This window comes from Cetorhinus maximus, chromosome 26 (assembly GCF_964194155.1).
Source record: "Cetorhinus maximus chromosome 26, sCetMax3.hap1.1, whole genome shotgun sequence".
Lineage (NCBI taxonomy): Eukaryota > Metazoa > Chordata > Chondrichthyes > Lamniformes > Cetorhinidae > Cetorhinus > Cetorhinus maximus.
The window spans coordinates 12,033,159-12,049,521 of NC_135904.1; the positions used below are offsets into that span (position 1 = coordinate 12,033,159).

Sequence of the window (16,363 nt, forward strand, 5' to 3'; positions counted from 1 at the left end):
ATATATGTTTTAAATTTATTTGTTCATGGAATGTGGGTTTTACTGGCTAGGCTCAGCATTTATTGCCAATCCCTATTTGCCTTAAGGTGGTGGTGAGCCATCTTCATGAAGTGCTATAGTCCATGTGGTGTAGGTACACCCACAGTGCTGTTACAGAGTGTTCCAGGATTTTGACACAGTGAAAGTGAAGGAACATGGTATAGTTCCAAGTCAGGATGGTGTGTAGCTTGGAGGGAAACTCGCTGGTGGCGATGTTCCCATGCTCTGCTCCCTTGCCCTTGTAGGTGGTAGCTGTCACGGTTTTGAAAGGTGCTGTTAAAAGACACTTGGTGAGTTGCTGCAGTAAATCCTGTAGATGGCACACACAACTGCCACTGTGCATCGGTGGTGGAGGGAGTGAATGTAGAAGGTGATAGATGGGGTGTTGATCAAGTGGGCTGCTTTGCCCTGGATGGTGTTGAGCTTCTTGAGTGTTGTTGGAGCTGCACTCATCCAGGCAAGTGTAGAGTATTAGATCATACGCCTTGTAGATGGTGGACAGGCTTTGGAGAGTGGGGGATGAGTTACTCGCTGCAGAATTCCGAGCCTCTGACCTGTTCTTGTAATTTGTATATGGCTAGTCCAGTTTCTGGTCAGTGGTAACCCCCAGAATGTTGATAGTGGGGGATTAAGTGATGGTAATGCCATTGAATGTCATGGGCAGATGTTTGGATTCTCTTTTGTGGAAGGTAATCATTGCCCGGCACTTGTGTGGTGTGAATGTTACTTGCCACTTATTAGCCCAAGCCTGAATGTTGTGCAAGTCTTGCTGCATTTGGACATAGACTGCTTCAGTGTCTGAGGGTTGGGAATGGTGCTGAACATTGTGCAATCATTAGTGAACATCCCCAATTCTTACCTTAAGATGGAGGCAGCTGAAGATGATTGGGCCTAGGACACTACTCTGAAGAACTCCTGCAGTGATGTCCTGGTGCTGAGAAGATTGGCCTCTATTAGCCACAACCATATTCCTTTGTGTTAGGTATGACTCAACCAGTGGCGAGTTTCCCCCCTGATTCCCATTGACTTCAGTTTTTCTCAGGCTCCTTGATACCACACTCGGTCAAATGTGGCCTTGATGTCAAGGGCATTCACCTCACCTCTGGAGTTCAGCTCTTTTTACCAAGGCTGTAATGAGGTCAGGAGCTGAGTGGCTCTGGCGGGACCCAAACTGAGTGTCAGTGAGCAGGTTATTACTAAATGCTGCTTGATAGCACTGTTGATGTCTTCCATCACTTTGCTGATGATTAGAGAGTAGACAGATGGGGTGGTAATTGGCCGGGTTGGATTTGTCCTACTTTATGTGGACAGGTCATACCTGGGCAAATTTCCACATTGCTGGGTGTGTGCTCGGTGGTGTTATATGTCAATAGATATAAGTCCAGCCATGATTATTTTTTTTTTTAGATAAATAGAATAATGCACACGGCATTTGTATAAGTAAATATTTCAGGATAAGGCCATTTTATCATTGACTGTCTATTTAAGTTGACCTGCGTTTCTTCTGATACCTTGATTATTTTCTCTATGTTCAAGACAGAAAGCTTCTTCACCCCCACTTTTCTCCCTGATTTCAAAATCTTAGATAATGTTCAAAAGTAAAGCAAATTTTAGCATTGCATTTTTGTTGGAATCTTGAGTTCAAGTCAGCTTTGCAATTGCTCAACTTAATATTGCAGTTTCAATTTCCAGTCACGAGTCAATCAGTGAGCTAAAGGAGTATTAACTCTAACTCAAAGTAGGAATCTGATATTGCAGCATTTCAGGTGCGAAATCCCTAAATGCAAAGTCTAGGCCAGATGCATGTTATTTTACACTTCTGAGAATTTGATACTTACAGATTAGGACCCCTCCATAATTGAGATGTGAACATTGTTGAATCTACAACCCTCCTTATGTATATTATTTAAAATTGGAATTATGTTTGATTGTTCTATTAACTTGGAGCCAATACCCAGTTTTCCTAGGGATTGCAAAAGGGTCCAGCAATTTATAACTCTTCCAATAACTTGCACTAAACTCCGTGATAGTGTAATTGTCAATGAATGAGCCTAAATCTCTCTCTCTCTTTTGTCACCCTTGGACTTGCTGTCCCCTAAAATTGAAAGGAAAGTTCTTGTAATTTGGAATATGAGGTAGAGGAATTTTTGGGGTAAATGTACTTTGCCCTATTTCAGTCATAATTCTGACCTGTAGCTAAATACAGGTTTAGTTACTGGCAGCAACTGCAGCTTAGTAAAACAATCATGATATTGAAAAAAATGCATGGGAATTTTTGAGCACAAGGTTGTATTCTGCCATTGAGTTTTATTTTGTATTAATACGCCAGTGTAGTGTCATTTAATGTATTAATTGTAACAGATAAATATAGCTGCCAAATACCACCAAGTTCTTACATTTTACTCTATGTATAAAAACATGACAAGGAAGCAATTGTTCATTATAAACACTTCACTCTAAATGGTATATATGCCTTAGAGCCTCCTGGGTGATTCATATGAAAATAAGCTTTCCTATTTCGTCACTCTAGAGCCCACTTCTGGGACTGATCTGGCAATAAAATGGACTGGTTTGAACTGACTGATATGGTACAGCAATAATTCAAGCTGAGAAATGTCTTGAAAATAGCAGTCCCTTCAGGGGGAGAGGCATCAACTTTTTAAATTATGTTTTCTGGCAAAAATTCTAGTAATGTTGACACGTTGGCAGCATTTGTCATTTTCTTTCCTTAGAACATTTAACATTGAGTAATTACGTTGTGCGGTATTGTCTGACAGAAAACGTTTGTTACAAAAGCTGTGAAGGAATCCAGGGTAATGGTTGTTGCCATTATGCATTTTTTTGGAAGACAAACCAATTGACACAGTGAGCTGGAACACTATGCTTAATGTCCCTGCCAGGGGTTGCAATGCAGCCTAAGCAGGCAAAATGATTCCTGAATTTCAACGTCATAGGTGGCTTCTTGCCTATTCCCTAGCAAACACAATGACAAATTTCCATGGCGTGCAATACAGTGGTTGACAATTGGCTTAAAATAGATTCTTCTTGCTTTCACACAGCTGTGAAGTTTGTGAAAAATTTATTGACAATGTTTTTGCCATAAAAAGGCCTTTAGTCTTGCAAGAAAAAGATAGTTATGTGGTTAAATTGAGCATTCTATAGCTCATAAAAGCTTATTTGCCAGACTAGAATTCTTTGGCAAGATTTAAATAGAACAAATTTCCACTGAGATGTCATTTGCCTATATTGGCAAATAGGTTTTTTTCGTTCGTGGGATGTGGGTGTCGCTGATTAGACCAGCATTTATTGCCCATCTCTAATTGCCGTTGAGAACTGAGTCGCTTGCTCGGCTATTTCAGAGGGTAGTTAAGAGCCTGGAATCACATGGAGGCCAGACCAGGAAAGATGGCAGATTCCTTCCCTAAAGGGCATTAGTGAACCAGATGGCCTTTTACAAAAATTGACAGTGGTTTCATGGTCATCACCAGACTTTTAATTCCAGATTTTTTTAAAAATTGAATTCAAATTTCACTGTCAGCCATGGTGGATTTGAACCCAGGTATCTGGATTACCAGATCAGTGACTAAAGAAATACGCAACTGCGTCCCTCAGTGTTGTCAATGATGCAGAGGACTCGACATGATCGTCAACAATACACAGTCCTGCAAGTTGAATGTTTGATCAGAATACTCTTAAGGGATTATAAAATTGAGTGATGAAATAAGATGGAGTTCCCCTTAAGATCAGAATGGCATTTTTTTAAAATGGGGAGCACTAGGAAAAGATTTTGAAGCACTTTTAAAACCTGACCAGATGACTGGCTTGGCTGAAATCCAGATCCTGCTTGTGCTGACCATAACATCCCCAAGCTGAATGCCATCTGTGATGACGCGGCGCTTGCTTCTGTCTGCTTCCCAGGACAAACTTTTATAAATGGTGCATGTGACAGAACAGTGTAGAGAGAGCTCCTCCAGCCAGTTTTAATCCAGTGAAGTCCCATTACAAGAGCAATTTGTTTGTCAGCACTGCATTCAGAGCTTCAGGTTATTTCAAGGGTAGTTGCTGTTTAAAATGCAATGAGTACTTGCAATATGCTGTCGTGCAGCCTAGTGAAATGTCTTCCTGTGAGCTCTCCTCAATGCAAATTTCCAATAATGCACTGAAACCTTCCAAGAGCTACCTCACTAATGATACTAGGAGCAAGTTAAAGATACCACCAACTCATAATGACCCAGCCACCTCCCCCCACCTTCCATCTTCAAAGCAGAGGAAATAAGAACGTAAGAAATAGAAGCAGTTGTAAACCATAGAATCCCTGGAGTCTGCCCTGTCATTTAATAAGATCATGGTTGATCTTCTATCTCGACTACACTTTGCTGCCTGCTCCCTGTATCCATAGATCAAAAATCTTCCTATCCCTGCCTTTGAATACACTTAAGGTCGGATCATTCATAATCCTCTGGATTAGAGAATTCCAAAGATTCACAGCCCTCTGAGTGAAGGAATTTCTCTCCCCTACTCAGCTGGATGGGTGCAACTGCAACAACCTCTCAAGATGTTTGACAATATCCAGGCTGCATTAGCCCACTTGATTTGCACCCTTGCCGGAAGGTGCCCTCTGCCTGCCTCTTCCATCACTGGCACACTGGCTACAGTATTTCCTATTTGCAGGATGTCTGGCAGGAACTTAACAGGGTTACTTTGATAGCATATCAACGTAATGTGACTTCTGCCAGCAGGGAAGGACAGTCATGGAAGTATCACCAACTGCAAATTTTCTTCCATGTTTTGCATCACCCTGACTTGCTTGTATTTTTTACTTCCTTTATTGTCACTAGTCAACATTCTTGAACTCCCTACCTGTCACAATCATGGGAACACCATGGTTATGACCAGGATGGGAGGAGTGTGCAGTTTCTCTAGCCCCACTACTCCACAGGTTGCACCAAAATTCATTCATTCACCAAAATTGCCAATTATTCAGTTTTTTGCTATTGTCAGAACCAGAATATAAGAGACTTTAACCAGGCTTCTTTCAATAAATTCAGAATGATTGATTTATTATGAAACAAAACTTATTTTTAAAAGCAAGTTGCTAAATCTGGTTAACATACAATTTGGAATCCAGAAGTTTAACTATATACCCTTTAAATCCTAATATATACATACATATACACGCACACACCCTCCCCAAAACAAATAGGGTCTCTGCAGAGGTTGCCATTTAAGGGAAAAAATACCTTTTGGCCAAAAGGGAAAACTTTGTAAAAAAAAAGATAAAGTCTGAAGGGCTTTGGACACTCAATCTGATGGTTCTGCGGGCGAAGACAGATAACTGGTCACAGTAGTTGTCTGGAAGTTCATTCCAAAGGAGCTTTGGTATGGAGCAGAACAGAGCGGGATCAATGTCCTTGGGATCTCTCTCTCATCTCAGCTTCTCAGGTTTCCAAATACAGATGAGATATACTGGGATGAGGATTTCTAGATGGATACTAATAACTATACTGAATTTCAGACAAGGCAGGAAGAGAGCAAGTTGGACGACCTTCTCCTTTTCAGTTTATTCCCAAAACTGAGTCCAAAAATCAAGTTCAAAACAGAAACTCCTCTCAGTCAGATGGTTTCCAGAAAATCACCAGGACCTCACAGCCTCTGAAAATTAGGGCTTTTTTCCCCTCCAGTAATTAAAGTTCAAACAAACAAATAGCTCTTATCTCCTCAGGTGCCTTGCTGGTCATTTAGCTGAAGTCATGTCTTCTTGGAAAAGGCAGTTTGCTCACAGTCCAAAGTGAACTTATAAGCTTTCAAAAAAAAACCCAGGTCAGTTCCCAAGTGTCCAAATAATTCAATGTCTTTCCAATTAAAAAAAAAACTTAGTTCTTGACGATATGTATTCATAACACCATCAGCAGAGGAACTTAGTGCTACCAACTGAGGCACAGTTGACACAAAATTTCTCTCTCATTTGAGTTGCACCCCAGGACTAATGCAAAAATCAAGGTTGGCACTTCAGTGCTGTATTGAGGGAGTGCTCCACTGTTGGATGTTCTGTCTTTCAAATGAGACATTAAACCACGGGACTGCATGCCCCCTCAGGTGGACATAAAAGATTACTTGGCACGAGGGGCCAACCTGGTGAAGCTAAAATGCAAGACTACTTGTGTGCCAAGCAGTGGAAGCAGCATATGATAGACAGAGCGAAGCGATCCCACAACCAACGGATCAGATCTAAGCTCTGCAGTCCTGCCACATCCAATTGTGAATGGTGATGGACAATTAAAAAAACTAATTGGAAGAGGTGGCTCCACAAATTTACAAATATCCCCATCCTCAATAATGGGAGACCTCAGCACATCAGTGACAAGTCAAAAGGCAAGGCTAAAGCATTTGCAAACATCTTCACCCAGAATTAGCAAATGAATGATCCATTTAGGCCTCCTCCTGAGATTCCCAGCATCTCCGATGTCCCAGTCTTCAGCCAATTCGATTCGCTCCACGTAATATCAAGAAATGACTGAAGGCACTGGATACTGCAAAGGATAGGACCTGACAACATTCTGGCAATAGTACAGAAGACTTGCTCCAGAACCAGCTGCACCCTAGCCAAGCTGTTTCAGCACAGCAACAACACCAGCTTCCATCCCGTAATGTGGAAAATTGCCCGGATATGACCTGCCCACAAAAATCAGGGCGAATCCAATCCGGCCAGTTACCCCCCCATCAGTCTACTCTTGATCATCAGCAGTGATAGAAGGTGTTGTCGACAGCATTATCAAGTGGCACTTATAACCTGCTCACTGACGCTTAGTTACCTAAACTAGGTAACTGCCAGCTCATGACCTCAGTACAACCTTGGTCCAAACCATGGGCGCAAGAGCTGAACTAAAAGGTGAGGAAACACCAAGGCAGCATTTGACCCAGCGTGGTATCAAGGAGCCCTGAAAAGCTGAAATCAATGGGAATCGGGGGAGGGGGGAAAACTCCCGACTGGTTGGAGTCATTCCTAGCACAAAGGATGATGGTTCTGTTTCTTGAAGGTCAGTAATCTCAGTCCCAGAATATTGCTACAGGAGTTTCTCAGGGTAGTTTCCTAGGCTAACCATCTTCAACTGCTTCATCATTGACCTTCCCTCCGTCATAAGGTCAGAAGGAGGGATGTTCGCTGATGATTGCATGATGTGCAGTACTATTCACGACTTCTCAAATACTCGAGCAACAAGACCTGGACAACATTCAAGAGGCTTGACACCATCCAGTACAAAGCAGCCTGCTTGATTGGCACTCCATCCACCACCAATGCATAATGGCAGCTGTGTGGATCTTGATGCACTGCAGCAATTCACCAAGGCTCCTTTGAGACCACCCTCCAAACCCACGACCTCAACCACGTGGAAGGGCAAGGGCAGCAGGTGCATGGGAACACCAACATCGGAAATTCCCCTCCACGCTACACACCATCCTGACTTGGAACTTTATTGCCATTCCTTCACTGTCACTGGATCAAAATTGTGGAACTCCCTACCAAGCAGCACTGTGGGAGAATGCAGGGGCTCAAGAAGGTAGCTCACCACTACCTTCTCAAGGGCAATTAGGGATGGGCAACAAATGCTGGCCTTGCCAGCGATGTCCACATCCTGTGAAAGAATTAAATGACAATTATTTCAAAGACGAGCAGAGGAGTGTCCTGGCCAATATTTATCCCTCATTCAGCAGCACAAAAGCTGATTCTCCAGTTGTTTACCTCATTGCTGTTTGTGGGAGCTTTGTGTGTGCAAATTGGCTGCCATGTTTCCTACATTACAACATTGACGACAATTCAAAAGTATTTTGGCTGTAAAATGTGGGTCATCCGGTGGCCATGAAAGACACTATGGGCAGAATTTTCCCGTTGTTGTGTGGGGGCAGGTCCCGCACGTCCGCACGTAAAATGATGCGCGGTGACGTCAGGCGAGCACCCCGACCTCACCACGTGCCATTGCGATATTTCGCTGGGCGGGGGTGCGCAATGATGTGCAACGCACGCCCGCCATTAATTAACAAGCCACTTAAGGCCCTTGAGTGTTCAATCGACACCGATTTTTCGGCGCCCGTGCAATCTTCGGGTCGGCACACAGGCACAATGGGCAGGCGGGTAGGACACATTTGTATTAACCTCATCCATGGGTGGGATAAGAGGGCTCACTGGGGCCATGAACGTGCACAGTCAAGTATTTATTATTGAAAGTTTTTGAAACTTGCTTGTGATCAGCAGCACTTCAAAACGCATACCAGCTGCGTTTTCTGGACTCTTAACCCTCAGGTCAGCACTCTGCAGTGAGGAATCTTTTCTGGGCCTGCAGGTTTCAGGAAGCCTTCCCTTAGCCTGGGAATAGGAGTGGAACTGTCCACTGGAGGCAGCTCCTTTGAGGGAGAAGGGAGGACCAGAAGGGGGAGGAGGCCAGAGTAGACATTCAGCCTCCAGGGGAGCCACCTTTGGGAGGACAGGCACAGGCGCAAGGGGTGCAGGGCCAAGAGGTAGTCCAAGGTGGAAGGGGCCACAGAAGACGCCACTATCCTGCTGCCGGGGTTTACAGGCGGCGAAGCAGTTATCTCAATATGTCTGAGGTGCAGTGCCGAAGGAGGCTCCGCCTCTCATGGGAGACAGTCAACCATATCTGTCAGATGATGGGCCCTGAGATCTTCGCTAACTGTGTGGGTGGACACCCCATGCCAGTCGCTCTAAAGGTCACAGCTGCCTTCAACTTCTATGCCTCTGGCTCCTTCCAGAGATCGGTGGGTGATCTTTGCGGTGTCTCCAAATCAGCTGTCCACACTTGTGTCAAGCAGGTTACAGACGCTCTGTTCAGGCATGCATTGACCTTCATCCATTTCTGTTGGGACCAGGCAAGCTAGACACAGCGAGCCAGAGGCTTCGCGGCCATTGCTGGCTTCCCCTGCGTCCAGGGTGCTATAGACTGCACACATGTGGCCATCAAGGTGCCAGTGGGTGAGCCCGGTGCCTTCATCAACAGGAAGGGCTTCCACTCCATGAACGTGCAGATAGTGTGTGATCGCAGGATGTTGATTTTACAAGTCTATGCAAGGTACCCTGGCAGCTCCCATGACGCCTACATCCTCACACTCCCAGGTGCCGGAGCTCTTCAGTGCTCCAGCCCGGCTGAATGGATGGCTGCTGGGTGACAAGGGCTATCCTCTCAGAAGGTGGCTCATGACGCCACTCCGCCATCCAAGAACAGAGGCTGAGCAGCGGTACAATAGGAGCAATGCCTCCACAAGGGCTGTGGTGGAGAGAACCATTGGTCTTCTCAAGTGCATCTTCTCAAGTGCGCTTCCGATGCCTGGACCACTCGGTGCGCACTCTGGCACCCCCCAAGATCGTGCCTTGGTGATGGTGGTTGCATGCTGCACTCTCCATAATCTTGCGCTGGAAAGGGGGGATGCCATGGGCGATGAAGACATTGACACAATGGCTGCGGCTGCACACGATGAGTTCAGCAGTGAGTCTGAGGATGAGCGCGCACACGGAAATGCTGAGGGGGTAGATGCTGACCCAGGCGCACTCCAGGGAGGCAGGGACACCTGGGAGGCTTTAATCCAATGAACCTTCAGCTAGCACACCACAGATGTCCACCAGGACAAACCTAGGTTGTCGGCTCGATACTCGACACCTAAGTGCAAAATCTGGCAGGTTAGCTAACTAAGTAACTAAGGGCCTTGTCAACAAAGCACTCATTACAGTTTTGAAAACCATCCACATACAAAAGAAAAGAGGCACCCTCAGCCATGGTGACATATCTGAATTTAATGTGTCAAGCAAAGCAACTTTTTACAGGAAAAAAGACAATAGTGTTACAAATCAAATAAAATCATAAGGATCTCATCTCGGGCCAACACAAAACCCCAGTGAAAAACCCATGGTGTGCCTAAGGTACCTTATACTTTCGTTTCCGGGTGCTACGTCTTGGTGCTGCGCCATCACTTGGAGTGGCACCTGAGGCAGCCTCCTCACTCTGCTGTCCTGTTGGCCTTGATGACCTTGGCAGCCATCCTCTGGCCCGTGGAGCCTTTGCTGGCCCCACCTGGGAGGGAGCTGCCAGTTCCACAGTTGGCATCTCCAGTCGTCGCAGCCTCACCGGATGATAAGTCACTGGGAGAGGGGCGGAGGAACTGCCACCCTCATCCGGAGCACCTTGAGAGGAGTAAGCAGAGACAGGAGGCAGCTGCTGTGCCGACGTGAGGTCGTTTTGGACTGTGGATGGATGGGCACCGAGCTGGGAAACTTGGTGCCCACACCATCTCCCACACTGGCACTGATCAGCTGAGGTCGAGGTCAATGCCAATGTGAGGGCTTGCTGGTCAGATCGCATCCCCAGGAAGCCCTGACGGGTCTCCTGGAGTATCCTCTCCACGAGAGTCGCCACTCCCTCCATGGAGGACGCATGGTGCTTGGACATGTGGCTCATTGCTTCGGCGAGCATCCGCGTAGACTCCACCACCACGGAGACCAAGCCAAGCATAGCCTCATGTATCTCCCCCAGATGCTCCCGCACACCCGGTTGCATTTCCTGCACTGGCTGCGTCGTGGACGACTCCAGAGGCACAACATCAGGCACCAACTGAGCATGTGCCTGGTCCCCTGCAGTCCTCCAACTGCTGACACTATGGGCACTCTCTGTTTCTGCCAACTCCTCCGACTGTCTTTTGCCCTCACCGCTGTGCCCTGGGACACTAGCCATTGTTTGAATTCCCACCGAGGTGCTAGTATCTGCGCTGGTGCCTGTCTCGCAGTAATGGTGTGATGCTGGTGAGACTTCAGGCCCCTCAGGTGTGAGAGGGGGCCTCTGCTGCTCCTCCTCCCGGCCCTGCTCCAATGATGCTGAAAGGAAGAACAAAGACAGTGGATCACTTAGCATGGAGACAATGACAAAGTTCGTCCCTGTCTCCTGGATCATTATGCGCACATCCTTCCATAACCAATGGTCAAGCCATGTGGCAAAATTAAATCATTTAACATTCAGCAGTGCTGTGGCTGTTGGGAGGACAATGCTGACCTCACTGTTGGGCATAAGTACCTGGCCGTGGCACCCCAGCCTCATCGACACCAGTGGGCCTGGGCGCATGGCGCCTCTCCAGATCCAGGGCCTCCTGCTCGAAGTGGCTAAGAATGGCGATCTGCGCCTGGCCGCTGCCAATCCTCGCCCGCTCTGCTGCGTTATGAGCATTCTTCTGAAAATGAGAGACGAGCATTGATTAGTGCAAATTGCACATGGACTTTGTTTGCGCACGGCCCACCCCAACCAGAGTGGGACATATCAGGGCTCCAGTGCCTCCCTCACTTCGCTGCTGCCGAGCACTCACTCACAGATGATAGGCCTGCTCCCCCCCAGCTCCCTCTCTCTCTCTCTTTCCCCTCCCCACCTTGGACTCATGCTGCCTACATCACATTAGGCACCACACGGTATATCCTTCCATAGCAAGGAGGTGCAAGCACGTGGAGCACAGAGGGCAGCAGATGGTTCGTTGCCACGTCATCTTGAAGCTCCCCTCCCAGCATGCCATCGCCCTGACTAGGACACGTCTTGCGCCTAGGTGCAGCTCCTCCAGGTTACCCCCAAACCAGCCATGTGGGACTCAGTGTAACACATGTTGCGGGGGCAAAACGCACCTCCTCATCACCCTCTCAGGGTGACGTCAGCATGGGCAATATCTGCCGGCCCACCCAGCAAATGACAAATGCCGTCAATGATTCAATGCAGTCACGACACTCAGACTTCGGGGGTGGGGGTGCAGCAGTGGGGTAAGCCGACTTGCTGGGTTAAATGCCCAATGTCAACATGGCACTCACCCTGCCAGAGCGCAGCATGTCGTTGAAGCGCTTGCAGCACTGGATCCAGGTGCGCCGCACCACGTCGTAGGAGCTCATCACCTCTGCCACCTCTTCCCAGGCACGTTTCATCATGTGGGGGGACCTTCCCCTCCCATCCTGGGGAACCAGCACCTCCCGCAGCGCTGCCACCTCCTCGAGGGCAGCAAGGCAGCCATCCGAAAAATGAGGGGCACACTGGCCCCCCGCCCTACCCTCTGGACTGGCCTGCTCACCAGAAACCCTCTGCTGTGGCCTTGCACTTGCCGTTGTGAGCAGCCTAGAAAAGGCTGCCAGGCCTTCATTTAAACAGGCTGCCGGGTCGCCATTGGACCCGGTGGTCTGTGCACGCCCATCCACTCCCGCTATCCTTGGGAGTCGAGAAATACGCTGGGCGGGCCTTAATTCGCCCACCCGTGTAAAATGGCGGGCGGTGGTTGGGTCTGTGCCCGCCTGAGCCCACTCCCTGCCACCTGGAAAATTCAGGCCTATGTAAATGCATGTCTTGGATACATACTTTATTTACTGAGGCAACATTTTATTGAAAAGTAACTGGGATGAAGGTATGATTATTTAAAATCAACTTCTTATAACCTATTGGATTGAAATTTAAAATAATCCAGGCACACTGAGCAAGGGAGGAAGTGGCAAATTCGATTCTTTTATAAAAACAGAAAATGCAAAACTACTCAGCAAGTCAGGCAGCATCTGTGGAGAGAGAAAGGGAGTTATGATTTCAAGTCAATGACCTTTCATTAGAACTGTTTTGATGAAATGTCATTGACTTGAAATGTTAAACTTTTGCTTGAACAAGCACAAAAACAGGATATGAGGTGTCAAGTTTAGTCATGATCTGGATTCTGGCATCAAATTCTTGAAGCCGATACAGTAGACCTTACTTGAGAGGCTTGCGTTACATCTGTGTTTCAGTGCTTCTGGCTATATAATGGTGTGTCCACTGGGACTAAGCAATGTGGAGAATAATGAGGTTGCACCGATTTCATTATCCATCTTCTGTTTGCACAATCAGCACCTCCCTCGGGGTAGTAATTTCACTTTGTATCAAAAAAAAAAGCTTGTGATATCGTATATCTACTCAGCATGTGAACAGGCAAGTGATTGACTTCTCTCACAAATGTGTGGCTCATCAAGTTATATTCCAAATTATTTATTTTCATGTATTAAAAGCCCTTACTTGCTTGGCTGCAAGGATCAAAGTGGAAATGAGCTACACATGATACCTATCTCCTATTGTAGCTTAATAGCTCTTCTCAAAATTTGACCCATGTGTTACTGTCGTGGCCCTGTTCCAATTTTGAACTTGTCTGAGGTAACGTGCCACACGTTGGTCTATTTAGTCTGCATTAGATTTTTTTAAAAGTTCCCTTGGCAATTACATCATTTAATTTCTCCAACTCTTTCCAGCCTTTGTTGAAAGGATTGTCAGGAGGAGGTGTTTTCTGTAAGAATGTGTGTTTCTTTGTTTATAGTTTGTTTTTAAATGGTCAAGTTAAATTGCAAGGGTTTGATCAGTGAGAATGCCATGTAGTTTTAATAAAAGGTCAGTAAAGGTCATTGTAACATTTATACACATTTGCAGAGAAATTATTATTGGTTTTCCTAGATTTAACAGCCTGATTTTACTTGTAATATTAGCACAAAAATGGTTTACTTCAAAATAATAGAGTAGCTGATTTCTATTACATTTGTACCACCAATGAGTTAGGTGGGAAAAGTAGTGAGAGTTTAGAACACAGTGTAATTTATCCAAGGGCCAGTCATTACAGTGGACTGCATTTCGCATCCCTGAATAGCAATAACATTATTTGCATGCATAATCTTAATGGTGCTGAATGCTTAACATCCCTAGATTCTAACCCTGCTTTTATGTTCATTGTTTTCACTCAAAACATAGGTTGTTGAACCCAAGATTGAGAATCACTGATTTGAGAGTTTTGACCAATTTAGCCTTTTTTGTGATAGTTGAAGGAGACTGAAGCCAAATGAAGGATGCAGAAAATTGAAATTTCTGCACTTATTAAAATGAAGCAAAAGCAAGATGGAAAAGTTCAGTTTTTAAGTGGGAGAACACGTTCAAAAGTTACAAATAGCCAAAGTAGTTCCCTAGTCAGAAAATTTAAGGAATAAAAATTATGTAGAAATTATGGTATGTGACAAAATTCATTTGTTTGAGTGTCTTCCATCTGCTGTTTTAATGATGAGGTTAACCTGTTCAGTTAAAGAGTGTTAACATCTGTTAAAGGAGCCAAGGAATACATTGAGTATTAAGAATATGTGATATTCAAGTTTATTAATCCCTAGGTTTAAATAACAAGCAGCAGTAGGGCAGCAAAGGATTGAAATGGTCAAGTTAAATTTCAAGGGGAGGAATGAGTCAAGATCTAATATCCAGACTAGATGCAGCATAGAGTGGTTTTCCCTTAATTACTGTTACAGATATTGTGCTCATTAGTAACTGACCTATTTAATTGCAGATTTTTTTTTCCCCTTCATATGTATGTTTTGATAATTCCCTGTGTAAACAATTTGTTTACACACAGTTAGAGGCTTCAGAGACGCCTGTAGCCTGCAGTTTAAAAGGTTTTTTTTTAAAAAAACAAAACAGTCTGAAAGCAGATGTCCTTATTGCAGTACAACAGATAAAAGTGCTGCGGCAGGATTTCTGCAATGAAGAACAGAACTTGTTAATTGTAAGCACAAGAGCTGGTGAACATTGTGACAGTCCTTCATATATGGTATCAAATTCAAAAAGTTTTAACAAGGGAGCCAGAGTTTGAGTGCATTTAAAACTGGTACACCGACACACTCGAGCTGTAGTGCAAAGGCCCTTGATGTGGGCACAGTGCTGCAAGATAATTTTGTTACACTCCCTTGTTTTTCAGAAGACATTTCTACATTTGGTTAAAAGTAAAATACTGCGGATGCTGGAAATCTAAAAGAAAAAACAGAAAATGCTGGAAAAACTCAGCAGGGCTGACAGCATCTGTGGAGAGAAAAACAGAGTTGATGTCTGAAGAAGGGTCTTACAGACTTGAAACGTCAATTCTGTTTTTCTCTCCACAGACGCTGTCAGACCTGAGTTTTTCCAGCATTTTCTGTTTTCCTTTCTACATTTAGTGTTTGTTTAGTCCAGATTTCACCAGTGTTTACATTGCTATAACCCGCCCAGCAGTACAAATCATAGGTTTCATATCTTCATATCATGGAGGTTGAAACCTTGCACTCCAAACTAAAAGTAAAAGTGCCTGTAGTCTCATCTGCACTGGCTTAATTATCATGTTGGAGCTGTTTAAGAAAGCCTGAAATGACAGGAGATGAGACCAAAGTTCAATCAAGTAGCCTACAATCACAGACCATCAGCAGGGATGAATGGTTTGCATGGAATTCATTTGTATTATAGGACCCCTGAAGCACTACAAATTTTTGGCCAGAGTGAAGTCAAGTGTATTTCATAACTTTTCTATTATCAGATTTCTGGATTCCCCTGACTTTACTGAGATTCAAGGTCACCTCAGGGGAAAAAATTGCACTCTATTCATAATGAAAGGCCTATGGTTAATTCTACCCCATCCCATCTCATCTCATTTCCTGAGGGAAAGGTCTACATACCAAAACCTTGGTATCCATAAATAATGAAGCAAAACATTCATCCATTCTCGTTTTCCAACTGTTCGACTCGTGAGCTGCTGTCCTGCAGTTTAACATTCTTCTTTTGCTCTCTGCCCATTAATAGACCTGCACTTAATGTGGAAATTGGTGTGTTCCAAAAGTTCCACCTTTAAGAAGTCATTGCAAGATTGAAATTATTCTGCATGTCTTAAAAATTCTTGATCTGTGTAACCATACAATGCTCACCAAATCTTTTATCTTTCTTGCCATAGTTGAAGGCTGCAGATTCAGCAGATGCTGAAATCCCAGTACAGTGGATGGAATCGCAAGCTGGTGTGCTTCTGAAGTTAATGATGCGACAGTGTCCAACACAGTACGAACTTGGGAAGCTGCTGCAGATACTGGCTGGGGTGGACTGTGCCCTCATAATAAATGGTGAAGATTTTGATAAAGTTTAATAATTTTTGGCACTTTTCACAACCTTTGGACAGCCTAAGCACTTTATAAGTAATGAAGCACCTTTGTGGTCACTGTTACAGCGTGGAAACGCAGAAATCAATTTGCACAGAGCCAGGTCTCAAAACAGTAATGAGGTGATGACCAGATAACTTGTTTTAATGATGTTGGCTGAGTGTTAAATATTGCGGGGAGGTGGAGGGGAGGGTTGTGGTGATGAAGGATTGCAGCAAGAAATGGGACATAGTTTAGGAGGGAACATGGTGGCCGTTATGCAGAGGCTCCCTGTTTGTCTAGGAGGTTCTTTTATAGCCTGCTTGTACATGCTGCATCGTCTGCTGACAGTAGGATTCCCCCATTGAATAGCCAACCATG

The 16,363-nt window shown here is 45.1% G+C and overlaps 1 protein-coding gene across 3 annotated transcripts in view; it reads left to right on the plus strand.

Moving 5' to 3' along the window:
- spg11 (SPG11 vesicle trafficking associated, spatacsin) overlaps positions 1–16,363 on the plus strand; it is a 144,211-nt gene that overhangs the window by 89,770 nt on the left and 38,078 nt on the right. For all 3 annotated transcript variants that reach the window (XR_013573468.1, XM_078530107.1, XM_078530108.1), the window contains exon 28: positions 15,805–15,967. Coding sequence is in view for 2 of the 3 variants with exons in the window: in XM_078530107.1 (XP_078386233.1) it covers positions 15,805–15,967 (163 nt within the window). In the remaining variant the exon portion in view is untranslated. The remainder of the gene's footprint in view (positions 1–15,804; positions 15,968–16,363) is intronic.